General features: G+C 49.5%; 1 protein-coding gene across 2 annotated transcripts in view; it reads left to right on the forward strand.

Moving 5' to 3' along the window:
• BICD2 (BICD cargo adaptor 2) overlaps nt 1-26,799 on the forward strand; it is a gene marked incomplete at its 3' end in the record, with an annotated part of 53,349 nt that extends 26,550 nt beyond the window's left edge. Inside the window, exons 2-8 of one of the 2 annotated variants that reach the window (XM_082842590.1) lie at nt 11,614-11,826; nt 18,319-18,471; nt 18,810-19,244; nt 19,883-20,890; nt 21,137-21,288; nt 22,615-22,825; nt 24,702-26,799. In XM_082842590.1, coding sequence (XP_082698716.1) covers nt 11,614-11,826; nt 18,319-18,471; nt 18,810-19,244; nt 19,883-20,890; nt 21,137-21,288; nt 22,615-22,825; nt 24,702-24,707 — 2,178 coding nt within the window. Of the gene's footprint in view, nt 1-11,613; nt 11,827-18,318; nt 18,472-18,809; nt 19,245-19,882; nt 20,891-21,136; nt 21,289-22,614; nt 22,925-24,701 lie in introns of those variants that run through there. The other variant, XM_082842589.1, reaches the window with a different exon arrangement.
• Nucleotides 26,800-27,176: the final 377 nt, after the last annotated feature.

Here is a 27,176-nt window from a genome sequence, read left to right on the forward strand (position 1 = left end):
ACTTCAGGCTGGAGGGAGGGAGGGTCAGGGTAGTACCGGTCTCGTTTACCAAGGTGTGCAAGTGCCCTGGTCTCTGAGCCCTCACCACTGTTGCCACTCCGCAGGAACTAGGCAGCATGCTAAGTTACTTGGGGAAGCCCCCAGGCCTGACTCCCATCCCCACCCAGCCCCTCTGCTCCCTACTTGGGTCTTCCTGCCCAGGCTGTCCCTGTGGTCTCTGAGACTCTCAACTCCTCCATTCTCAGAAAGTGGCTCCTGATACTTCCCAGAGAGCCTGGGATCTCCTGCCTGGCATGTGCTCACACCGTTCCCCGGGCTTTGGCCCCTCTTCCCACCACATTTGGCTTTGAAATCTTACCCCTGGAACCCTGCAGCTCCCCTTCCTGGGCTGAAGCTTGCCCTTGGCCCCCTCCCCATTTGGCACATGCAGCCTCCCCCACCATGTCTGGTTCTGGCTCCAGGTGTCCACATAAATGTGGATGTACTTGAAGTAAGGCCCAGCGTGACCTCACAACTGAGCTCACTGGGCCTGGGAAGCTTCGGAGCAGTGGGCAGGGTATGGGCTGCAATCCTGTGTCAGGAACAGCGTCAGCCGGCTCGCAGCTGGAGCAGCCCTGAGGGGACATCACAAAGGCACTACCACCGCCGCCTCAGAGTCAAAACAGGCACGCTGTGGTCCAGGAGGTCGTTGCTTTTCTTCCCCAGAGTGGCCAGGGAATTTTGTGGACAGACCTGGGATGGCCCAAAGCTGGGCCCCTGAGCTGCCCAGAAACTTTTGGAGGCCCTCCAATAGGCACCGGCCTGGGAAGTGTGCAGGGAGGCGAGGACAGGCATATCCGCAGCTGGACACCCCAATCACATGGTAAATGGTGCTGCTCTGAGCACTTCCTGGGATAGGGAGGCAGGTTTTGAGATAGACTCAAGCCTGCACATGATGGCGCAAGGTGGGAGTAAGGATGCTTTGGTCAGAAGAAATTCAGACAGGTGGGCTGAGTGACCAGGGGCATAGATAGTCTCCACTTCTCCCAACTTCAACCTCCTGGCCTGTGAGCTGGGGCAGTGAGCATAAGGGTGAGGTCTCCAGGTTGATGCTTCAGAGACATCCAGGTTTTTGTCTTAGCTTTATTGAAGTATAAGTGAAATACAGTAAATTGCATATATTTAAAGTATTCAGTTTGGTAAGTTTTCATATAGGTGTATACTCATGAGGTCCACAGTGTGATCGAGATAATGAAGGTATTCATCATCCCCACGTTTCCTCATTCCCATTTGTAATTTCTTTCCTCCTCATCCCCAGGCGACCATGACATATACATTTGTTTGCACTTTCTAGTTTTAAATAAATGGAATCATACAACACATATGATTTTTTTTTGGTCTGGCGTAATTTTTAGATGTACCTTTGTTAATGTGCATATCAATAGCTATTCCTTTTTGATGGCTGAGTAGCATTCCATTGTGTGGCTGCTCCACACTTTTTTTTTTTTTCCACACTTTTAAAAATCTATTTTCCTATTGATGATCATTGGGTTGTTTTGAGTTTTTTGTTTTGTTTTGGCTGTTACAGATATACACATTCCTATATGAGTCTTTGTATAGACAATATGCTTTCATTGCTCTTGGGTAAATACCTAAGAGTGGATGGCTATGCCATATGTCAGATGTATGCTTAACTTTTTAGGAATCTGCCAGATTCTTTGCCAAAGTGGTTGTACCATTTTACTCTCCCCATCAGCAGTGTAGGAGAGTTCTAATTGCTCCACCCTCATGCCAACCTTGATAGGGTCAGGCTTTTTTTTTTTTTTTTTTTTTTTTTGCGGTACGTGGGCCTCTCACTGTTGTGGCCTCTCCCGTCGCGGAGCACAGGCTCCAGACGCACAGGCTCAGCGGCCATGGCTCACAGGCCCAGCCGCTCCGTGGCACGTGGGATCTTCCTGGACCAGGGCACGAACCCGTGTCCCCTGCATCGGCAGGCGGACTCTCAACCACTGTGCCACCAGGGAAGCCCCTCTTCTGCCCATTTTTTATTGGGTTATTTTTCTTACTGAGTTTTGAGAGTTCTTATATTCTGGATACAAATCCTTTATCAAATGTCTGATTTGCAAACATTTTTTTCCCAGTCTGTGACTTGTCATTCTCTTAACTTGCCTAACAGCATAAATTTGTAGTTTTGGAGTCCAGATTACCAGTTTCTCCTTCTGTGGGTCATGTCCAAAGTCACCAACATTTTATCTTGTTTTCCCCTGGAAGTCTTGTATTTTCAATGTTTGAGCCTATGATCCATTTTAAATTACTTTTCATATATGCTGTAAGGTATGGATTGTAGCTCATTTTTTTATATAAGGATATTCATTTATTCCATCATCATTTATTAAAAGATTATCCCTTCTTCACCAAATTGCCTTTGTACCTTTGTCAAGTCAGTTGACCATACGTATAGGTCTATTTCTCGATTCTCTGTTCTGTTCAGTACCTCTGTTTGTCCATCTTTATGCCAATAGTATGCTCTCTTAATTACTATAGCTTTATAATATTGAAATCAGTTAATGTTAGTCCTACTCCTTTGTTGTTCTTTTTCAAAGTCATTTTGATTGTTCTAGGTCCTTTGAATTTCCATAGGAATTTTAGAATGAGATGTTCAATTTGTACCAAAACAAATACTGAGAGTTTGATTGGCATTGTGATGAATTAAAAGATCCACTTGTGGAGAATTGACATCTTAACAATATTGAGTCTTTTGGCCCATGAATAGGTATATCTCTCCATGATTTAATTTCTCTCAGCAATATTCTGTAGCTTTTAATGTATAGGTCTTGCACATCTTCTGTCAGATTTAAGCATAAGCATTTAATATTTTTAATGCTATTGTAAATAACATTTAAAATTTTTTCACTTTCTGATTGTTCAATCCTAGCATATAGAAATAAGCTTGATTTTTGTATATTAATCTTGTGTCTTGCAGCCTAGCTGAACTCACTTATTAGTTCTAGTGGCTTCTTTGTAGAATTCTTTGGATTTTCTATACAGACTGTTGTGTGATGTGTAAATAAAGACAGCTTTACTTCCTCCTTTCCAATCTAGATGCCTTTGGTTTTTCTTGTTTCATTGCACTGTAGGCTGGGAACTCCAGTGCAAGGTTGAACAGAACCAGGGAGACTCAGTTTTTCGTCATTAAATATTAGCTGACAGGTGTTTGGAAGATGCCCTTTATCAGGTTGAGGATGCTCCCTTCTGTTTGCTGAGAGTGCTTATCAGGGATGAATGTCGAATTTTGTCAGGTTTTCCTGCATCTTTTGAGATGATCCCATAGATTTTCTTTTTTTGTCTTAATATACTGAATTACATTGTTTTTTTTCTAGTGATTGCTAATCAACACTACATTCTTTGGATAAACCCCTCTGGATCATGGTTCCTTATCCTTTTTATATATTGGTAGATTTGTTTTGTTTTGTTTTGTTTTGTTTTGTTTTTTGCGGTACGTGGGCCTCTCACTGTTGTGGCCTCTCCCGTTGCGGAGCACAGGCTCCGGACGCGCAGGCTCAGTGGCCATGGCTCACGGGTCCAGCCGCTCCGCGGCATGTGGGATCTTCCCGGACCGGGGCACGAACCCGTGTCCCCTGCATCGGCAGGCAGACTCTCAACCACTGCGCCGCCAGGGAAGCCCTATTGGTAGATTTTTGTACTGTCTTTGGTTTTGGTTACAGGGTAATGCTGGTCTCATAAAATTAGGTGGAAAGTATTCCCTGCCTTTCAGTTTTCTGAAAGAATCTGTGTACAGTTGGATTTATGTTGTTCTTAAATGTTTGGTAGAATTCACCAGTGAAGCCATCTGAGCCCAGAATGTTCTCTTTGGGGATTTTAACTACACATTCAATTGCTTTAGTACATATAGGACTATTCAGATAATCAATTTCTTCTTGAGTGGGCTTTGGTAGTTTTTGTCTTTCAAGGAATTTGTCCATTTCATCTAAGTTGTCATGTTTGTTGGCATAAAGCTGCTCATGACATTCCCTTATTATGCTTTTTAATGTTTGTGGTGCTCATTACCCCCACCCCAGTTATTCTGGCTAGAGATTTATCAATTTGATTAATCTTTTCAAAGCACTTGCTTTTGAATTAATTTATTTTATCTATATTTTTTCTATTTCATTCGTTTCTACTCTGATCATTATTACTTCCTTTTTTTCTTTGAATTTCATGTGCTCTTCTAGTTTTTTGTTTCTGTTTTTACTTTTCATTGAGGAAAAACATACAAAGCACAAAGCATAAGTGTGAACTTCCAGATGCTAAACACACCCATATAACAAGCACCCAGATCAAGAATCAGAACATCTCCAGCCCCAGAAGCCTCTTTCAAGGGCCCTCCCCCAACCCAACGGTCACCACTGCCCTAATACCAGCAGAGATTAGTTTTACTTATTCTTGGAACTGTATATATAAATGGAATCATACAGTATATCTCTTTTGTGTCTGGCTTCTTTCACCCAATATTATATGAGATTCGTCTCTGTTGTCTAAATAGCAGTAATTCACTCATTTTCATTGCTGTGTGGTATTTCATCATGTGACTATATCATAATTTTTCCTTCTGTTGACAAAACTTGGGAACTTTCTGGGTTTTTTGTAAATAATGCTCCTATAAACACGCAGGGTCAGAGAACAGGTGTGTGCTTAGTGTTAGTAGATAATAGTTTTCCTAAGTGGTTGTACCAGTTACACTCCCACCATCAGAGGATAAGAGGTCATGAGGGCTTTAGTTAGGGCATAACAATATGTGTCCTAGTCCACCATCCTGCTATCCAGTGTTTGTTGAGCAACAACAAACAGTGAATACACAAGCACACAGCTGAAAAGAGAGACAGTTCTGACTGGGGCTGGCTAACTCTCATCACATACCATGTGGGCCCAAAGACTAGCCGTAAACAAGAAACAGCTCCTCCCCTAAGTAATACACAGTCTGTAAGGAGGGTTTAAAACCATGCTCCCAGTGGGGTTTATAGGGTCTGTGTTTAGTACAGAATTTGTGTCTGGGACATAGAGGTGAGGAACATGGTAGCCACCAAGCAGGACTTGAAGGCCTTCATCACTCGGTCTGTAGAAGGCCCAGAGAACGTTTGGGCTAAGGCCTGGAGGAGTGTTGTCTGGAGAAGACGAAGCATGGTGAGCTGGGGTGAACGTGGGGCTCTTAGGAGCTTTGCACCTGGGTCCTAGGCTCTTAGCCTTGTGAGCCTCAGTCGTCCCATCTGTTAAAAGGGCTTAACCCCACAGGGCTTTTAGCTGTACCTTGAGCTTTGTGTCCATTACCTGGTCTAGTCTTTAAGATGGAAGTGAGGTTATTGATTGGATTGGTGTTTGGTTTTGTTTTTTGGGTTTTTTTTCCTGTATCATAGTCATTTAGTGCTATAAATATCCTCCTAAGTCCTTGCTATAGTGGCATCCCACAAATTCTCACATTCATTTCATTTTCATTTAGTTAAAAATACTTTCTAGTTTCACTTTTGATTTCTTCTTTGACCCATGTGTTGGTTACATGCCAAATATTTGAGGATTTTCTAGAGAGCTTTACATTATTGATTTCTCATTTAATTCCCTGTGGTTAGAGCAAATTCTCTGTATGGCCTGAATCCTTTTGGGGCATGTTTAATGGCCCAGAATATGGTTTGTCTGGGTAAATATGTCATTGAAAAGGATGTGTGTGCTGCTGCTGTCGGGTGGGAGATTCTACACATGCCAATTAGGTCAACCTAGTTAATAGTGTTGTTCATGTCTTCTGTGTCCTTACTGATGTTCTGTCTACTTGTCCTATGAAATCTTGAGAGAAATATGAGGAGTTGGATGTTGAACTCTCCCAACTATAATTTTGGATTTATCTATTTCTCCTTGCAGTTCTATCAGTTTTTTTTTAATTCTATAGTTACTCTGATGTTTTTTTTTAAGTTATCCTTTCTTTTTATGTATGTATGTATGTATCTATGTATGTATGGCTGGCTGTGTTGGGTCTTCATTTCTGTGCGATGGCTTTCTCCAGTTGTGGCAAGCGGGGGCCACTCTTCATCGCGGTGCGCAGACCTCTCACTATTGCGGCCTCTCATTGTGGAGCACAGGCTCCAGACGCGCAGGCTCAGTAGTTGTGGCTCACGGGCCTAGTTTCTCCGCGGCATGTGGGATCTTCCCAGACCAGGGCTCGAACCCGTGTCCCCTGCATTGGCAGGCAGATTCTCAACCACTGCGCCACCCGGGAAGCCCAGTTCTATCAGTTTTTGCTTCATAGAATTGTAAGGTTCTCTTTGTGACTTAGACTCCTTTTTTTGGCTGTGTTGGGTCTTTGTTGCTGCGCGCAGGCTTTCTCTAGTTGTGGCGAGCGGAGGCTGCTCTTTGTTGCGGTGCATGGGCTTCTCATTGCAGTGGCTTCTCTTGTTGCAGAGCACGGGGTCTAGGAGCGTGGACTTCAGTAGTTGTAGCACGTGGGCTCGGTAGTTGTGGCTCATGGGTTCCAGAGAGCAGGCTCAGTAGTTGAGTTGCTCCACGGCATGTGGGGTCTTCCCGGACCAGGGCTCAAACCCGTGTCCCCTGCATTGGCAGGCAGATTCTTAACCTCTGCGCCACTAGGGAAGTCCCTAGACTCCTTATTATTATGAAATGACCCTCTTTGTTGCTGGTGATATTCTTTGCTTTGAAATCGACTTTATCTGATATTAATAGAGCCATTCCAGCTTTCTTTTGATAAGTGTTAGCGTGGTTTATCTTTTTTCATTCTTTAACTTCTTTGAACAACTTTAACGGCTTTATTTATTAATATAATTCACTTACCATACAATTCACTCATGTAAAATGTATGGTTCATTGGCTTTTATATTCATAGTTGTGCATCTATCACCACAACCAATTTTAGCACATTTTCATTAGCCCCAAAAGATACCCCTTTAACCTCCCAGCTCCACCCCCCGCCATGGGCAACCGTTGATATGCTTTCTGTCTCTATAGATTTGCCTGTTTTGGACATTTCATATAAATGGAATCATAAAATATGTGGCCCTTTGTGACTAGCTCTTTTCACATAGCAGAATATTTTCAAGGTTCATATATGTTGTACCGTGTATCAGTAATTCATTTCTTTTTATTACCAAATAATATGCTATTGTATGGATAGACCACATTTTATTTATCCCTTCATCAATTGCTGGACATTTGGGTTGTTTCCACTTACTGGCTGTTATGAACATTTGTGTACAAGTTTTAGTGTGGATATATATTTTCTTTTTTTTTTTTTTCGAGTCTATACCTAGGAGTGGAATTGCAGAATCATATGGTAATTCTCTGTTTAACTTTCTGAGGATCTGCCAGGCTGTTTTCCAGAACAGCTGCACCATTTTTCATTCCCACTAGCAATGTATGAGGGCTCCAGTTTTTCCATACCTTCACCAGCACTTGTTATTCTTCTTTTTTTAAATTTTATTTTTCAATTATATCCATCCTAGTGGGTGTGAGGTGCTATCTCATTGTGGTTTTGACTTGCATTTCCCTAATGTCTGCTGATGTTGAGCATCTTTTTATGAGCTGATTGCCTTTTTTTATATGCTCTGGATACTAGACCCTTATCAAATGCAAAATTTAAAAATATTTTCTACTGTTGTATAGGTTGTTTTTTCACTTAATAGTGTCCTTTAATACACAGATTTTTAAATTTTTATGAAGTACAATTTATCTATTTTTTTCTTTTGTTACTCATGCTTTTGGTGTCACATGGAAGAACCCATTGCCAACAAGGTCATGAGGATTTATCCCTATTTTCTTCTGAGAGTTGTAGTTTTAGGTCTTGCATTTAGGTCTCTGATCCATTTTGAGTTAATTGTTATATATGATGTAAGGAAGAGATCCAGCTTCATTCTTTTGCATGTGGATTTCCATGTGTCCTAGCACCATTTGTTGAAAAACTATTCTTTCATCACTGAATTATTTTTGCACCCTTCTCAAAAATCAATTGACCACATATGTGAGTGTTTATTTCTGGACTCTTCTGTTCTGTTGGTCTATATTGTCTATCCTTATGCCAGTACCACACTGTTTTGATCACTGTAGCCTTATATTAAGTTTTGAAATCTTAAGTTTGAGAATTTCAAAACTTAATATGAGTCCTCCCACTGTGTTTTTTTTCAATATTGTTTTAGCTGTTCTGGGCCCCTTTCAGTTCTGTATAAATTTTCATTTCTGCCAAAAAAGGTCATTGGAATTTTGATAGAGATTGCATTGAATCTCTTAATTATCTTTTAAAGGGATTTACATAAGAAGAAGAACAAGTCTTTTATATTTACTCACGTAGTCACCATTTCTGGTGCTTTTAACTCCTTGTAAATCTAGATTTCCATCTGGTATTGTTTTTCTTCTTCTGAAGGATTTTATTTAGCACTTTGTAATAATGCATATCTGCTGGTGATGAATTCTTACAGATTTTGTATGTCTGGAGTCTTTATTTCACCTCTATTTTTGAACAGTTCTCACTGGGTATGGAGCTACAGTTAATAAGTTTTTTGTTTTGTTTTTTCAAGATGTTGCTCCACTGTCTCCAGGCTTGTCAGAGAAATCCTGTGTCATCCTTATGCTTCCTTCTCTATAAGTAGTGTGTCCTTTTTCCTCTGGCTGACTTTAGTTTTTTTTTTTTTCCTGCATCACTGGTTTTAAACAAGTCTGTGATATGTTTAGTGCAGTTTTCTTCTTATTTCTTGTGCTTGGAGGTTGATGAGCTGCTAAGATATGTGGATTTATAGTTTCCATCAAATTTGGAAAAATTTCAGTCATTATTTCTTGAAGTTTTTTTTTATCCTCATCTCTTCCTCTCCCGTAGGGACTCTTAACTACCCGTGTGTTGGGCTCCTTGCAGTTATCCCACAGCTCGCTCACACTGTGTTTGGTGTTTTAGTCTTTTTTTTGTCTATGTGTTTTATTTTGTGTAGTCTTATTGCTGTTTCTTCAAGTTTACTAATCTGTGTTGTGCAGTTTTCCGTTAGTCCCATCCAGTGCCCCTTTCATCTCACACCTTGTAATTCCATCTCCTCTATCTTTGGTTGCTGCTTGGCATGGCTCAGTGTTCCTGAGCCTGTAGAAATCAGTCCCGCCCCGTCTCCCGGCTCTGTCACTGTGTCCCCCTGCCCTCTCCTTTCCTCGGGGACTGGCTTCTCTGCCCCTTTGCAGGCCCAGTCACCAGCGATTGGGTGCCAGGTTCTGGGTTTCACTGTGTTGGGAGATGGTGCGGTTGTTCCTGTGTGTGTTCATGTGCTTTATTCTGGGATATAGTTTGATCCTTTCAGGTTTTGCCCTTAAGCTTTGTTGGTCGGGACCAGAGAGCATTTCCCCAGCTCCACTTTGCCCTGACCTGCAAGGGTTCTACCTACTGCCTGTGGGTTAGGGCTTCCCTCTTGCTGGTAGGAACAAGTGCTGCTTACAGCCTCTGTCCCTATGGGTGGCCGTTTCCTGGCTTCGGTGGCTTCCTCACAGGCTTGCACTGACTGTCCCCTGCGAGGACTGAGGGCCCCTCTGTTCAAAGGTCTACTGCCTTCACTGCCTTGTCCACTCACTGTCTTCCAGTACCACCTCCTTCTCTCAGTCCTGCCAGGCCTCAGTTTCTTTCTGCACAGTGGCTGAAGTTCCTTCCCGGAGGAGTGGGGGGTGTCATGGAGCTTACCTGTGCCCTGCCTCTCACTATCTGGTGTTCAGTGACTTGAAAACTATTGCTTAGTCACATAAACTTCCCAGTTGTTTTTAGTTTTCCACATGGGAGGGAGATCCAGACTCTGTGAGTGTCTTGTCTTGGCAGGGAGGTGTAAGTCTCCAGCTCCATTGTCTTTGAAAAGCTGCCTGGGTGCTCATGGGCCCATGAGCTGGGTGGGAGCTGGGAGCTGGGTGGAGGTGAAGATTCAGGCCAAGGTGTGAATGTGTGTGTGTGTGTGCGCGCGCGCACGCATGTTTAGCCATCCCACCTCAGGATAGCCTCTGAGGATGACATGGTGCCTCAGGAGATGTCGGTGCTCCAACTCGAGATTCAAGGGCGTGTTCTGCTCTGTTTACCCCGTTAGGCTTGTCTGGAGGTTTGGAGAGACACCCATGACCTGGCTGATGCTTCCAGTACACCTGCCCCATGGGTTGGGTTCTTCCTGCACTTCTGGCAAGTTCTGGTTCGCCCAGGGCTGGTGTGCAGCTGGGGGTTGGGGCTGCCACCCAGGATATGGCAGGTCCTATGTAGACACAGATTTGTGCTTTAGTCTTTCCCTGGGACCAGGATGGAAGAGGTGGAGGACAGCAACAGAAATCATAGAGCTGAGCTGACTTGATTTAAAAAGGAGCCTGTGTCTTCACAGAGCAGGTTGTCAGTGGCTGAGAGCAGATGAACAAGACTCACTCTTGGGAGGGAGAGCAGTTACCCTGACCATACCCTACCCAACTTTATTTAGCCAGTCCCCTGCCGACAGAGAAACAAGACACTTTCTACATTTTGATTTTTTATATTACAGACAGTCCTGCTCAGTAAAATCCTTATACATGGCGTTGCACGTTTTCCCAGTTGTTTTCTTGGACTAAATTCCTAGACTTCATATTAAATAATTAGTGAATGAAAATGTTTCTCTTTCTCTCAAGAGGTAAAGGCATCATTTTCTTTGCTCTTTAGGAGCCCTCTCTTTTATTTTTCTTCTGTGAGCCAGGAGCCCTGTAAACAGACAAGGTCTCCCCTCAGAGGTCTGCATGGGGTGGCCAGTGGGAAGGGAGCCCCTGGGGAGGACACACACTACAGGCCTATGTGGGTCACATCCTGGCTACTGTGGTGGTGCAGGGTGAGAGGGAAAGAGAAGCAAAAGTGCTTACTAGGGGCCGTGGCACCTGGGGGGACACGGCACGATGGCAGGTCCGAGCCAGCTGGGACCTGGGGCATGGACTTGGGCAGGCCAGCACCAATCCTGGTTGTACTTGCCCATGGGGGCTCCTCCCTGAGCCAGCCACATGCTCCTTTGCCTCTTACAGCCCAAAGCTCTTGCTGGGTCTGGGGATGGTGGGTCCTCTCTCCTCTGGTATTTTATCTCTGTGCTCAGGCCCTGGACAGGTGGGCAGGGTCTCCTGACTAGGACACACATGGGGACCTGTTGGCTGATTCTGAGTGTTCTGGTTCACACTCCTGTCCCCTCACTTGTGCCGGGCTTGGACTTCCACCTTCCCAGGCCTCCCCAGGCACAGGTGTCTCCCAGGATGAGTGAATCAGGATCAGGCAGGGAAAGGGCACTTCCCTGAGTCTCGGTTTCCATATCTGGAGGGAGACCTCAGACCCACCCTGGTTCTGGGGGCTTCCCTTCCTGGCCCCGAAGTGGGGCCAATCTGCTGATGGGGGCCACACTGGCAGAGATGGTGGCTGGGGCTTCCTATCCCTGCCTCGCCCCAGTTCCTCCAGCCTGTCCCTCTATCCCATCCCACCAGGGCTCCTCATTAGCCCCACTCCCAGCTCTTCTGTAACCTCACAGCCCTCGTGTAGCCCTTAGGTATCTTGCTCCTCCTGTGTCCCCTTCTTCCCCCACGTGTCTGGCCACAGGGTTGCCTCCAGGCTCCCTCTCAAGAGCGTCTCATCTCCTGCAGGCATTTGGACAGGCCCACACGAACCATAAGAAGGTGGCTGCGGACGGCGAGAGCCGGGAGGAGAGTCTGATCCAGGAGTCAGCTTCCAAGGAGCAGTACTATGTGCGCAAGGTGCTGGAGCTGCAGACAGAGCTGAAGCAGCTGCGCAACGTGCTTGCCAACACGCAGTCAGAGAACGAGCGCCTGGCCTCAGTGGCCCAGGAGCTGAAGGAGGTAAGCAGCAGAACTAGGGTGGGCTGCTTGACTGTGGGTAGGTGGGAAAACAAGCCAGTGCTTCCTGGGGGCAAGGCCACCCACAAATTGTTCCACTCCCAGCCCAGTTTTATGTGGTTCGTGGTGGTCCAGGAAGGGCTGAGGGTGGCAGGATCCCAGCTCTGCCCTTAGGCTGATGTGAATCCTGGGTTCCTCATGTGAACAACAGAATTATAGTGTCCACCTGCCAGCTCATGACAACAAAATCAGAAGGGACCACCACAGATAGCTCCTAGGATCAGCTCGGCCCCTGACAGGGGCCTGGCCATGAGAGGCCTGGACCGGTGGAGAGGGGAGGGCAGGCATCTAGTGCCCTCTGAGAGAGGTGGGAGTGTGGACCACCATTCGCAAGATGGGGTGGGACAGCATCAGGGGAGCAGCAGAAGTCTACATGAGCTGCAGTCCTGGCTGTGGCCTGGGGGGGGGGGTCCCTGGTTGTTAGAGCCCACAAGTTCTCATTAGGAAGGGCAAGAGGCCTTGTTCTGGGCTGTGGGAAGACCCACTCTCTGGCCTCTATTCTCCTGGGTTGGGGCGGGGGGGGGGAGCAGTGACAGGTGACCAGAACAGCAGATGGTTCTGAGCGGTGGGCAGTTCTGAGGTCGACACCTCAGATGTGAGGATATATGACAGTCAAGGTCCCACAGGGCTGGGAGGGGACACTGGCAAGGTTTGGGGCAGAGCCCAGGATCCGGCAACAGTGGGGAGTAGTCACCCACCCTGGTTTGGGATCAGCGATCACCAAGGCTTGTGGGCCTGGGAGGAACTTGGCTGGATCCAGGGGGAGTGCATGATCTCATTTCCTCCCACAGGAGCATTCTAGTCAGGGTGGGGAGAAGGGGCCATCGGAGCTGTAGATTTGACCGCTCAAGTTGGAGACTAGACTCTTTGCTGGCTAAGCACCCTTTTCCGGAAGAGCCAGTAGAGGTGCTCTGCCCAGCCCAGACTCATTCTGCTCCTTCCCCCTTCTAGAAGGGGGCAGTCAGGAGCGTGGCTGACTATTGGCTTTGGTGTCAGGAAATGAGCTCAGCCAGTCCCACACACTGCTATTAAAGAACAGGTCTGGTTGGGCCAGGATTCCTGCTGTTTTTGTTAGTGCTTCAGGAGGAAGCCTTCCACTCCCCACCCCCATACATCCTTAGTTCATCTTTCTCCTGAGGCCCCACCTGTGCCCCTGATCACTGTAGGAGCTCTGTAGGATCACTGTGGAGCCATGCCAGGTTCTTGGTTGGAGTGGAGGCTCTCCATCACTGCCTACTCAGACTAGAGCCCTGGTCAGTGTCCCCATGATTGCTGGCTCTGTCTGTACTCCGCGCCCATCCCACTCAAGTTACTCTTCTGCTGGTCCTGGCCCTGCTGCTTCTGCCTGAGCTGCTCTGCTGAGCTCCTCCATGGCCGTCCCCTATCCTACAGGAGGCTTGCACCAAGGCTCGGGCCTGGCTGAGGAGCCTGGATCGTGAGGACACAACACCAAGCACTGTCCCTGATAAGCACCAACCTGTACCTGTCTTGGTGTGACCCAGCCGAGGAGGCTTTGCACAGTCGCCATAGGAGATGCCCCTTCCACAGCAGGTCATTTCCCTCCCTGTGCCTGGTCCTGCTGCCGTCCATGTTCAGTGACTGATGGGCCAGCTGTGCTGTGCCCTCTGACCCCCATCCCCATCCTTCCACCCTGCGATAACTGGCTTAGGGGTCCAACCCCCCATGCCCAACTCTCCCAAGAGGAACTTGTGGCCTCCATCATGTGACACGTGTAGCAAACATGCTCAGCATGTGAGACAGTTCCAGCTGCCCCATAACTTGTCCTCTCAGTGACGCTGTGGGCATCCAGTTACTTCCCTCATCTCACAAATTGGGAAGCCAAGGTGCAGAAGGTTTGGCTGCATGCCTAAAGTCCGTGGGTCCTGACCTCTGCACTGTGAATGGACGGGCCCTGTTGACTTCTGTCCTGGGACATGGCCTTGGGCCCCATTTTGCAGATGGAGAAACAGAGACCCAAGGAGCTGGGCACAGCCACAGCTGGCTGGAGGCAGTCAGGTCCTTGGCACATGCCAAGGCCTTCCACGGATTTGCCTTGGGAATGGAGGAGTGAGGGCTTCCCGGCGAAGCAGGACTGTGAGTTGTGGAGGGGTCAGCAGCATCTGCCCAGTGGGACCCCCCACTAGGAAAAATCTGTCCCATTGGACCCTGGCCTTGCTTTCCTGGTGGACTCTGCACATGTCAGGCCCTGCACAGGCCCAGGAGTAAGTGACAAAGATGTCCCAGCAGAAGTCATGTCGGCTGTCCTCTCCCCTGTCCTGGCTAGGAGCCAGGAAAAGGCTTATTTCCTGCTGTGGTGGCATCTGGGCCACCAGGAGCTGCTGGAAGAAAGCAAGGTGTTTGGCCACAAAGTGAGGTGGTGGGTATTGGGTGAGGGGCAGCAGCCCCATGCTCCAGCGTGGAGTGGACAGGCTTGGACAGAAGGACACCTGGCTCCAGAGCCAGGGCATGGAGTTGTCACATGGGCAGACAACCCAGAGGTTGCTAATCATCCAAATTCCTCGCTTACTAATTCTGCCTTCCACCCAGCCCTGGTATACAGCTCAGTCTGGTTTTCTACCGCTTTACAGCAAGGACAGCCGTTCCACTGTTTCTTGTTCCCTCCTAAGGCCTTACTGGGAGCACTTCCAACTAACATTCGTACCTCTTCTAGTGTTATTTTGTGATGGTATATGCATTCCCTAAGGCAGCTGAAGATTTCTCTGTGACTCTTCTCTGAGCCTCACCAGAGTCACCTGAAACAATTACATTTCTACCAATAGTCTCAAGGCAGTCTGGCCTTTTCCTGTCCTCCTCAAAGCTCTTCCAGCTTCTGGCCATCCCCACCTCCACAGCCACTTCCACATATTCAGGTATTTGTTACAGCAATGTCTTTTTCCTGGTATTAAACCTATATTTGTATATTTGTTTTTTCGGGCCACCATAATAGATTGCCACAAACTACTGGCTTAAAACCACAGAATTTTATTCTCTAAGATTTTCTGTATCTGAAATGAAGGTGCTGGCAGGACCGTGTTCCAGGTGGAGCCTCTCCAGCTTTTGGGTGCCGGCAACCCTCAGTGTTCCTTGTCTTGTGTTCACATTGCTCCGGTCTCTGCCTCTGTCTTCACCTTCTCCCTGTGCAGGCTCCACAGCTCTGACGGGGCTGGGGCATCCCTCCCACCTCCACCCTGGCCTTACATGGGGCCACAGGCCTTTCCTGGGGCTTGGGCTATGGCCTCATGGCTAAACATCTTGTCCTTTCCTCTGAGGGAAAATACTGACCAGCTTTGGAGCGCTCCTGTGCAGGGCGGTGCTCCCTCCCTGTGCCTTAGTTCCAGCTGTGCCGTGATGGGGCTTCTGCAACATGGGGTACTGGCTGCTCTGCATTCCAGACTCCCAGACCTGACTTCAGTACAACACCCCTCCTCACTTACTCAGGGCCTCACTCAGCAGCAGCTGACACCAGTTGGCAATGTGTGTGCTGTGCATGGGTGACTATACACGTGCCTCAGTGAACAAGACAGAGCCTAGAGCAGCACCTAGCACAGTTGGTACTCAGTAGTGAAGGAGTGGGTGATGCCCCTCGGGGCGGTCAAGCACCAAGTGCAGTGCCAGTATGGAGACAGCGCCAGTGAAAGGTTTTCTGAGCCACACAGAGAGGCCACATGTTGTTCAGGTCCGTTTCTGTGAAAGGCAAATCCACAGACTGAAAGCAGATTGGTGGTTGCTAATTGGTGTGTGGTTTCTTTTTAGGGTGATGAAAATGTTCCAGAACAGGTAATGGTGCACAGCTCTGAATAAGCTATAACCACTGAATTGTACACTTTCAGTGGGTGAACTTCATGGTATGTGAATCATATCTCAATAAAAAAAAACAAAGACGATTCCTGTGCAGGAAGACTGTGCAAGGGTTCAGCTCAGCAGAGGTTTCTGGTGCAGCCTGGGCACATAGGTTCTGGGGTGCAGAGGGCTTCGGCCTAGGCAATCAGGCTGGCCCGTGGTCTTATCTCTTTCTGTGTTCTTTCTGTCCACCTCAGGACCACTTGTTTTATTGAGGGGAGTTGTTAAATTTTAAATAAAGCCCATTTACATTGTTCGTGACCAACAGCTGCCCCTGCCCGCTGCCCCTGTCTCACCATCTTACCTCCTGTGTCCTCCCATACTGAGAGTGGGCAGGTGGTCTCAGCAGGTGCATCAGGCCAGAGTGGGCTGAACCACAACAGGTGGGGAGCAACCAGCTTGCCTTACACAAGGTGGATGCAGCAAGCATGGTTCTTGTATAGCAACCATTGTGTTAGCGAGGACTCTCCAGAGAAGCAGACCAATGGGGGTGTGTGTGTATAGAGAGAGATTTATTGTAAGGAATTGGCTCCCTCAGTTGTGGGAGCTGGCAGATCCAGAATCTGCGGGTTGTGCCAGCTGGCTGGAGGCCCAGGGAAGAACTGATGTTGCAGCTTGAGTCTGAAGGCTGTCTTTTTTCTTTCCTCAAGGCCTTCAACTGACTGGATAAGGCCCACCCACATTATGGCACGTGATCTGCTTTACTCAGTGGGTCTACTAATTTAAATGTTAATCTCATCTAAAAGATACCTGAATGGCGACATCTAGACCGGTGTTTGACCAAATATCTGGATGCCAGGACCTAGACAAGTTGACGCTGAGATTAACCATAACAGTCAGTTGGGTGGTTAACAAGGGAAATGGCCAGAGTCGAGGTGTATGCAGAACTTTGTTAGGAAGCAAGTAAGTATATGTTTCCTCCCATTGCCACTCACACTGTTATTTTGTTTATTTTTGCCTAATAGGAGTTTTGCTTTCTGGGGGCCTTGCATTTCTCCAGTCAGTAACTTGGTGTGTTTTTTCTGGTGTTGGCTCTTGGGTACCTCCTTGGGTCACTTATTGAGAAGACTGCATCAGTCCATTTACTGGAGATTTTGGTAGTGAGCGTTTGTCAGGAGTGCTTGATACATATAATGACTCACTCCCCTCTCTGTTGCTTTCTTGAACTTTTTTTCTTATTGGTCCTATTTCATTTTACCAATCCAGCATTGCTGTTCCGTGTGTACCTATATGGAATCTTAGTGTAGGCACGGATGTGATCACAAGAAACCTCAGCACCAGCAGAGAGGCCAGTGTGCTGGGTGAGGGGGACAGAGTGAGCTATGGGGCCCAGTGGGTGATGGCGCTTCTAGCCGAGGGTCCAGGTGGGGTGGTGTTGGCCTGGGGGGGGGGGTGTTAGGTCTTTGCAGGCATGTGGGGGAAGCTGCTTGGATTGTTGGGAACAGGGATGTGGGGAGAGATGGAGAGTTTGTCTAGGGGATGATTCTGCCCCCATGGCACACTGGCCATGTCTGGAGGCAGTTTCAGTGGTCACAACAGGGATGGGGGCTGCATCCAGTAGACAGGGCTCAGGTCGCTGCTAAGCATCCTACAGTATACAAGATGGCCCCGGAATGTGGGCCAAGGGACCCAGGTCCTGGCACACGGCACGTAGTAGCAGCCAGTTGAGAATTCCCACCAGTCTTGAGTGCACAGTTAATGACAGGTCTGCACTGGCCTCTCTCCGTGCATGATATCTGAATCCTCAAGGCACCTCGGAGGCAGAAACTCTTTTTTTAACAACTTTATTGAGATAACTCATATCCCTTACAACTCACCCACTTAATGTGTACAGTCAGTGGATTTTAGTATATTTACAGATTTATGCACCATCCCAAATCAATCCTAGAATATTACATCATTCCAAGAAGAAACCCCATTAGCAGTCACTCTCCATCCCATCTTCTCCTTGCCCCCCAGCGACCACCCATCTGCTTTCTATCTCTGGGGATTTGCCTATTCTGGACATTTCATGTAAGTGGAATCTTACAATACAATACATGACCACTAACACCTCTTCTTTTACTCATGTTTTCAAGATTTATTTGTGTTACAGCATGTTACCTCATCAGTTGGTGGACATTTGAGTTGTTTCCACCTTTGCTGTTGTGAATAGTGTCTGAACATTTGTGCACAAGATTTTGGTGGACATGTGTTTTCCTTTCTCTCGAGTGCATGCCGAGGAGGGGCATTGATGGGTCAGATGTTAACTCTGTGCTGAACTGTTCGAGTAGCTGCAGACTGTTTCCACAGCACTGCACCATTGTACATGCTACCAGCAGCATGTGACCGAGGAACTACTTTGAACCCCATTTTACAGATGAAGAAACCAAGGGTCAGAGCAGGCTGAGATCCTGCATTGTTCACTGCAATACCTCACAGCCCAGGGCCCCAGCTCCTCGCCAGGTGGCCACACCGGGCACCAGAGCAGGCCTGGGATTCCAAGTCCCAGCTGTATGGCCACTATGGTGGGCCTGGCTGCACTGAGCTCCTTCTGCCCCAGGGGTGGTGAGACCAGCTAGGGCAGGCTGCTCACACCTGCCTTCCTCCTGGCAGATCAACCAAAATGTAGAGATTCAGCGTGGCCGCCTGCGGGATGACATCAAGGAGTACAAGTTCCGGGAGGCCCGCCTGCTGCAGGACTACTCGGAGTTGGAGGAGGAGAACATCAGTCTGCAAAAGCAGGTGTCTGTGCTCAGGCAGAACCAGGCAAGTATCTGGGCTGGGCAGGTGGGACAGGTAGGTTGGCTCTGGGCCACGGCCCTGGCCTAACCCTCACTTTCACTTGGCAGCATTTTAAGTCACCTGACAAATTGGCAGTGTGGATGTGTTCTGATTTCCGTGGCATCTCTGGTGATGAGCAAGTCTCATGCTTCTGCACTGTTCATACCACGTGCACTTGTGTCCCAGGTGTGGGCTGACCATTTCCTGTGTGCACCTCATGCCTGTAACCCTCTAAGCATCCGTGTCTTCCCAGCTGTGTAGTCAGCACAATGGTGCTTCTTCCCCATTCCTCAGGCATAGAAGAGTGTTGACCTCTTTCACAGGTGGAGTTTGAGGGTCTCAAGCATGAGATCAAGCGTCTGGAGGAGGAGACCGAATATCTCAACAGCCAGCTGGAGGACGCCATTCGGCTCAAGGAGATCTCGGAGCGGCAGCTGGAGGAGGCGCTGGAGACGCTGAAGACAGAGCGGGAGCAGAAGAACAGTCTGCGCAAGGAGCTGTCGCACTACATGAGCATCAATGACTCCCTCTACACCAGCCACCTGCATGTCTCCCTGGATGGCCTTAAGCTCGGTGATGACGCCGAAGCCCTGGCCAATGGCTTTGAGCACGGTGGCCTGGCCAAGCTGCCGCTGGACAACAAGACCTCCACGCCCACCAAGGACGGCCTTGCTCCACCTTCCCCCAGCCTCGTTTCTGACCTCCTCAGTGAGCTCAACATCTCTGAGATCCAGAAGCTTAAGCAGCAGCTAATGCAGGTGAGCGGGTGGGTAGCCCCACCCCACCCAGGTCTTGTCACAGCCCCGGGCCTTGGGCCCACGTGCACCATTCCCACCTCCACTCCTGTCCCCCATGGTGCTGGCCAGACCTGCTCGTCACCAGGACAGCACTTTCCTGACACTTTGTCAATGCTATGCACCTTCTTTTACTTACGTTTCTTTTACATAGGTAATTCTGTATTGTTAACCTAAGTGGAATTGCAGCATTATAGGTGGAAGGTGCCCAGAGAATTAGGTTTCTGGTTACAAGTTTGGGCACCACCAGAGGTTTTCTTATGTCCCTCTGAGGTCCCTGTGTGTAGTTTCCCATGCTGTGTCCTGTAGACACGTCACGTCAGGGTTTCCTGCCCCGACTGAACAGAATCCCAGGGTCTGCACCACAGCCCCTTGGTTCACTGCGTGTCTCTGAGGAGGGACTTACCAAGCCCCGCAAGCATCTGGGCAGGGGGAAGAGCCATCATAGCCCCACACATGACACCTCCACCCGAATTTATCACAGAGAGGCTAGCAGGGTGATGGTCATGGCATGGATGGGGTCACTCCTGGGACTGTCCAGGGGTCTTCTGAGCGCAAGTACTCCTGTGGGCTGTTGACGGGCCTTTTCTGTGCCTTCGCAGATGGAGCGGGAGAAGGTGGGCCTGCTGGCAACGCTGCAGGACACACAGAAGCAGCTGGAGCAGGCCCGAGGGGCCCTGTCGGAGCAGCACGAGGAGGTGAGCCGCCTCACAGAGAACCTGAGTGCTCTGCGGCGCCTGCAGGCCAGCAAGGAGCGGCGGACAGCCCTGGACAGTGAGAAGGAGCGAGACAGCCATGAGGATGGGGACTACTATGAGGTGGACATCAATGGGCCTGAGATCCTGGCCTGCAAGTACCGTGTGGCCCTGGCAGAGGCTGGTGAGCTTCGGGAGCAGCTGAAGGCGCTGCGCAGTGCACACGACGCCAGCGAGGCCCAGCACACCGAGGAGAAGGGCCGGCATGAGGCCGAAAGCCAGGCGCTCACTGAGAAGGTCTCCCTGTTGGAGAAGGCCAGCCGCCAGGACCGCGAGCTCCTGTCCCGGCTGCAGATGGAGCTGAAGAAGGTGAGCGACGTCGCAGGCGAGACACAAGGCAGCTTGAGCGTGGCCCAGGACGAGCTGGTGACCTTCAGTGAGGAGCTGGCCAACCTCTACCACCACGTGTGCATGTGCAACAACGAGACGCCCACCCGTGTGGTGCTGGACTACTACCGAGAGGGCCCGGCTGGCGCCGGCAGCTGCAGCCCTGAGACCCGTGGGCGTCGCTCACCTGTCCTGCCCAAGGGGCCGCCTGCCACAGAGGGTAGGGCCAGGGACAGCAGCCCCTCACCTGGCTCCTCACTGCCCTCGCCCCTGAGTGACCCACGCCGGGAGCCCATGAACATCTACAACCTGATCGCCATCATCCGTGACCAGATCAGGCACCTGCAGGCAGCCGTGGACCGCACCACAGAGCTGTCGCGGCAGCGCCTGGCCTCACAGGAGCTGGGCCCAGCTGCGGACAAGGACCGGGAGGCACTCATGGAGGAGATCCTGAAGCTGAAGTCGCTGCTCAGCACCAAGCGGGAGCAGATCACCACGCTGCGCACGGTGCTCAAGGCCAACAAGCAGGTGTGCATGGCGCTCGGGTCCATCAGGGGCGGGCACGTGGGTGGGGGGTTTCTCACCCTCCCTGGCCTCCTGTCCCGTGCTGTTCCTGCTACTGAAGGAAAGATGTGAGAAAACCTCACCTCAGTGCTGCGGGGAGGGGCTGAGGCCTTTGAGAGGGCTGGCTGGGGCCTTGGTCTGTGGCACTGAGGCAGCAGACCCCTCCTGGCGCCCCTCACCTGCCCGTCTTTTGCATCTCTGACCCCCTAGACAGCAGAGGTGGCCCTCGCCAACCTAAAGAGCAAGTACGAGAACGAGAAGGCCATGGTGACCGAGACCATGATGAAGCTGCGCAACGAGCTCAAGGCCCTCAAGGAGGACGCGGCCACCTTCTCCTCACTGCGTGCCATGTTCGCCACCAGGTAACACTCACTGCTCCTTTCGCTGCTCAGCAGCCCAGGGACCCAGTTTTGTCTCCCCTTTACGCCTAAGATGAGAAAGTTGGAAGCAGAAAGCTGAAAGAGTGGGTCCTTATGGCCAGGCTGGAGGCATGAGCTTCGAAGGAGAAACAGGCAAGTGGGCAAGCCAGTGATAACAAATGAGTTTGCCCCCAGAACTTGGTGGGAAGTTCATGTATTTAGAAGGAAGGTTTCCCTCCCAGCAGGGGCGGGGTCCCAGTGCTGCCCCTCTGACCCTACCAGTTAGAGTTTGTGGGGGTGGCGCGCGGCGTCTTTCTTTAGGCCAGTCCTGTGGTCAGGAAGCTGGGCAGGTGCAGAGCTGGAGGCTGCTTTTGGGGCCTACTTCTGGGTGTTTCCCTATTCAGAGAGGCATGGTGCCATCTGCTGGCCAGTGTCAGTCAGGGTTGGGTGGCTGAGGCTCTGGGTTAAACAGCGTTGAAACTGAGCTCAGGGCCTACTTTGCCTTGTGCCAGGGTGCTGGGCACTCCCTGCATTTCAGCGATGTGGGAGGAGGGGGCAAAGACAAAGAAAGAAGCTTCCAGGCCTCTCTGGAAGCTTTCTTTCCTCCTGGGCAAAGTGCTTGGGAAAGATCTCAGTTAGTCCTCAGCACATAGTATGTTGACGCTTGCTTCCTCAACTTGTTTTATTTAAAAGCCTGACTTGTCAGATGGTGCCAAGATTGCAGACCTCGGGGCAAGGGTTAAAACTTGCTGATGGTCCTTGGCCTTGGTGGATGGGGGTGTAGGGTGGGTGTGCCCACCTTCCCCTTCACCCAGGCCGCACTCCCTCCCTCAGGGACAGGCCCAGGATGGGCATTTCTCTCCCAGCTCCTTACCTAGGTGGGGAGCATGTGCCACAGCTCAGCAGATACTAAAATAGGGCTGTTTATGACATCCACATGTGCTTTTCCCAGGCTCTGGTTAGCCGTTTGTTCTAGACTTACTGAGCACCTACTGTGTGCCTGGGCTATTCCGGGAGCAAGCCAATTCCTGCCCTTGGGTTTATCCCCACATCCTGAGAGCCAAGTGATATCACACCTCCAGCCCGCTGCCCCTGAGCCACCTGGAGGCCTTGAAGGGCAGCCACCACCTCCTTTAGTGAAAACTGGCTTCAGAGAGCCCCTCCCAGAGAAAGCCAAACCTCAGAGGGGCACATCCTCTTCGTTTCTACCCCAGTGAGCAGATGGGGTCTGCTCACCTTCTGGAGCCCTCAGTACGGGAGCCATGATCACACACGCCGCTGGCTCTCCCAGGTCCTTCAGCCACGCTCTCGCCTCATGCGTCCCCGCAGGTGTGACGAGTACATCACACAGTTGGATGAGATGCAGCGGCAGCTGGCAGCTGCTGAGGACGAGAAGAAGACGCTCAACTCGCTGCTGCGCATGGCCATCCAGCAGAAGCTGGCGCTGACCCAGCGGCTGGAGCTGCTTGAGCTGGACCATGAGCAGACCCGGCGAAGCCGCGCCAAGGCCACCCCCAAGGCCAAGCCTGGTACCCCGAGCGTAAGTCACACCTGCGCCTGCGCTAGTGACAGGGCTGAGGGTGCTGGGCTTGCTGCCCAGGTGCTCTGTGGCGAGAAATATAACGTTTACTGCGATTAGGGCCGCAAGGGTACACGCTGCAGCTAACCTGCCGCATATCACCTGTCCGCTTCACCTCAACTAACCTGGCAGCAGCGGGACCATGGTGCTAGGCTGGTCTTAACTGTGACTAATGCACAGAGGGAAGAAGTTAGCAGAGGCAGCCTGCTTCTCCACCTGGACACTGCAAGCTTTGTGTCTGTTTCTCCCCCCTCGGGACCACCCTTCACAGCAGCTGCTCTCTTGGAGGGGTGGTCAAGGTGGGGTTGGAGCCACGTGTCCTCACAAAAATGTGGCTTCCCAGGGCCCGCGTGCCATTGGCTCTCACTGGGAGGGGCAGAACTTGCATTGAAACTTGCATGTTCCCTGCATGTGTCTAATGCAGTTGTACTGCCCGGCACCCAGAAACCAGTGTTAGAGGTTCCAGCCTGAATCCCAGGTGCGGCCTCGGAGGACACTCTGTGCTTGGTACAGATTACGGAGACAATTATTTTGTAGTTTGCGCGGCATCTCGTTACAGTTTATATTTGGGACAGAATTACAGAATTCCTTCCCCTAAACCCAGAGGAAGAGCAGCCCTGTGTCCCATGTCCTCCAGCCCAGGCGTACACGTGCTCAAGAGGCCCAGGCATACCTAACCACACCCCAGACCAGAGCTCAGCAGCCTCAGCTTCTCTTTCTGAGATTTGTACGCTTGTCCGGTGGCCTGCAAGGTGACAAATCGGCAAGCCAAAGGCTTGGGTTTTTTCTAATGAGAAAAACTTCCCAAGTGCCTGGCCAGACCTCTGTCCTCACAGGAAGCCCATCCTTTTGTACTTAGTGTCCCCAGCTTCCAGTTGGATTTTTTCACTCTCTGCCCATTATCAGACCTTCCTCTCAGGGGGCTTCAGACTACAAGAAACAGGGCTGTGGAAACCCCCAACCTGAGCTTGAGTTACCAGCGGGCCAGGCTGAAATGAGGGACTGGGTTCCACACCTATTAACTGAAGCCCAGCCTGGTGTGGGAAGGGAACCTTGAATGGACCCAGGGCTAGTTTCAGGATTCACAGTAGGAGGAATATGGTTCTTGATCATCAGTGCAATTCCAGAGGTGGTGACAGGCAGGAAAGGCAGCCATAGTACTCCCCCATGCTCAGAAGCTGCACCCACACCAAGAGCTTTGGCAGCCGAAGTTCTCTCAGTGTTTCTCTCCATGTCATCCTTGGGGCCCACCAGCCATGAAGGTGCAGTCTTCCTGAATAGCTCTTTGCCTCCTCTCTCTGGGGCCCAGAGGGGGAATTTTCATTGTCCCTGCACACTGGTATCTGCCCTCATTCCACTCTTTCCCTTAATTCCCAAGCATGTCTCAGTTCCCACCAGATGCCAGGTGCTACCCAGACCAACTTGGATTTGGCAAACTGCGGAGTGAAGATACACAGGATGGACCATACCTGTCCCTTCTGTGTGCCTATACCCAGCTCCAGGCTGTTTTGCAGATGGGATGTCGGATCTTGGATTCCCCTCCCACTTGAGAAGATGTCAGGCCATCTCCCCTCTGCAAGCAGGACTTCCAGGGGCATGGCTGCCTGCTGGTGCCGCCTACTGCTTCTGCCTCCTTGCCAAGCCTGGCACACAGCTTCTCTCCATACTTGTAAAGTAAAGGGTCTTCATGAGGTACTCGGGGCCAGCGGCGCCCCCTAACACATGCAGGTCTTCTCTGCTGCCAACTAACACACCCATGCCCTCACAGCTCGGTGAGAGCTTTAGTTGTCTGACGGGTGACCGGTTCTAACGTTGTCTTGTTTTCTCCCATTTTCAGCTGTAGAGTAGCTGCTGGGAGGACTCGGCCGCCGGCCCTGTCACACTGCAGCCCCCTCCCCTCCTCTCCCATGGGCCCACGCAGAGGAAGGAAGGGCAGCCTAAAAGTCCACTTAGAAACGTTTTTGGATATGCTACTGCAATTCTTTTCAAAATAGCATTCCCCAAGTTTTTAATGGCAGAGGAAATAAAAGCTTTAATGTTGAGAATGCCGGCAGCTGCTGCTTGGAAAGGCCTTTGTACAGGCGCTGAAGAACCTGCTTGGACAGCGACCACCAGGCTTGCTTAGGAACCCTCTAGAAACACTCACCACTGGGGTCTCCCTATTACAGATACTCCTTTTTTACCCAATCCACCTGTGCACTTTTGATATTTTGATATTATATTTGCTTCCTTCATCCCTGGCATAGAGATGGTCTCAGATGCCGTAGTCTGTCTCGTGGTCCTGTAGCTCCCAACGGTGTGTTGATCTGTTATCAGCACATGGCACAGGTGTGTCCTCCTAGCGTGTAGCTCTAGACTGTTTAGGTGAAGGCTTCAACTTGGTAAGGAGCCCGGCTAAATGTATCCATGCTGTGGTTCAGCAGCCTTTTAATTATACGGCATTGTGGTTCGTGTTTGAAATTACAGATTTTAAATGCCATGTTCATTAAGAAATCCAGGGTATTCGGATTCTGGGGTTTTTCATATTGTATTATTATTATTCTTAGGAATAGTTCAATGTAACAAGAAGAAAACTTGACCTTTGCTCTGGTTAAACAGTAAAAGGCACTTGAAAACAAAAAGATAAATTATTGAATGAGTAGTATTACCTACAAATTCCAGAATTTTCTGGGTTTTAGGACATTGTGAAGCATGACTGATTAACAGAATTTTATACAACTGTACCAGTGAAATTCCAAATTGGAATTGTTTTGTTACTCCGGTTGTTGTGCCAAATTGTGGTACACTTAGAAAATTCTACAGTCGTCGATTTTTAGGGTGTTATATTTCAACGCCTTTTTGTTAGTAATCATTGCCAGTAGTGCCTTCATCAGTTTAGGGAGGTGTTCCAGCGTAGTTTATTCTCTAAAATGGACAGTGAAGAGCTAGTTGGGAATGTTGAAGGCCAGTGTGGACCAATCAGTGTGAACAGGTGCACACCTTCTAACCTGACCCTGGGCATCTTCATTGAGGGAAAGAAAACAGCAATTGTGCAAAATTCTGTTAGTCAGTGATTCTTTACTGTGCAGATCCTTGCAAATTCAGGGGCTGAGAAAACGAAAGTGAACACAAACCTTGAGTGTGCTTTGGGAACCAAATGGACTTTATGGGACAAGCTAAGCAAGCTATGTGAACAACACGCCACGTTTGTGAAGAGTGGGGCGGGTGGCAGGGGAGCCGGCACCGTCGGCCTCGTGCATTGGGGTGAGGGCTAGCCATAGTATTCTTTGCAAATGTGAGAGAGAGACATTATATATTCTCTTGCTTGGTGTAACTAATCACTGTTAATTTCAGGAAACAGAAGTCACTAAAGCTCCTTAGCAAACCAGATCTGTGTCCTGTTCTGATTTGCTGAGTGAGGTTGTGCAAGTGGTCGAATTGGTACTCAAGGAGGAGGAAGAAAAAGTGTCCTCTCTCCTCCAAAATACAGGACAAATTATAATAATATAAGTAGCAAGAATAGAAGAATTCTGTTTCCTGGAATAAGCATTTTTATTCCTAGTTGTAGGGACCCCTATTTTTACTTTCTCTTACAGTGTTGATTCATAAGAAATAATGTTACATTTACAAAAACTTCATCTGTACGGGGTATTTATTTGCAATGATGTCTGTGTACTGTATTTTTTCTGTGCATTACCTTAGTGTCAGAATGTCTTTATTTTAAGATCATATGCATGTTCTCCTGCCAAGGAACCTTTACACAGACCCAAACAAACAAAAATGCCTTCAGATTCTGAGAAAATGAGGCACTGCATGGAAAAGGAATAGGAAGGAGAAATCAGTCACAACTTGGGACACAGACATATGGTGCAAATGTCTGTAAAGCCAGTGCACATAGGAACAGTGGGCCTGGGTAAAGGGTCACGTTGGTAGGACCAGTAAATAAAGAATAATAAAAAGACAAAGCACAAAACTTGTTCTCTGTGGCTGCTCCGACCCCCTGCTCCAGATGACTGTGGGTCCAGCAATGCACTATAATTCCAGCACCTAAAACAAGAAAACCAGCCTATCGTTAACCCTGGTGGTAGAAACTGGAAGCAACCTGAAGCCCATCTCAGGAGGCGTGGGGGGAAGGGGAGACAGGGGGTACCTCCCGTGACGGGCGTCAGGTGTCGTGAGCACCCAGCAGCATGGCAGTGAGAACACATTGCCTTTGCATTGTACTGACTAGGAAGCAAAGAGATTTGCATGATGAGGGATCCTTTGCCCTCCAAACTCTTGCTCTTTGTGCCCAGGAATGAATAGGTGCAGGCAACAAGAGTTACTTGTTTGT

This window comes from Leucopleurus acutus, assembly GCF_964270905.1.
Source record: "Leucopleurus acutus genome assembly, chromosome: 7".
Taxonomy (NCBI): domain Eukaryota; kingdom Metazoa; phylum Chordata; class Mammalia; order Artiodactyla; family Delphinidae; genus Leucopleurus; species Leucopleurus acutus.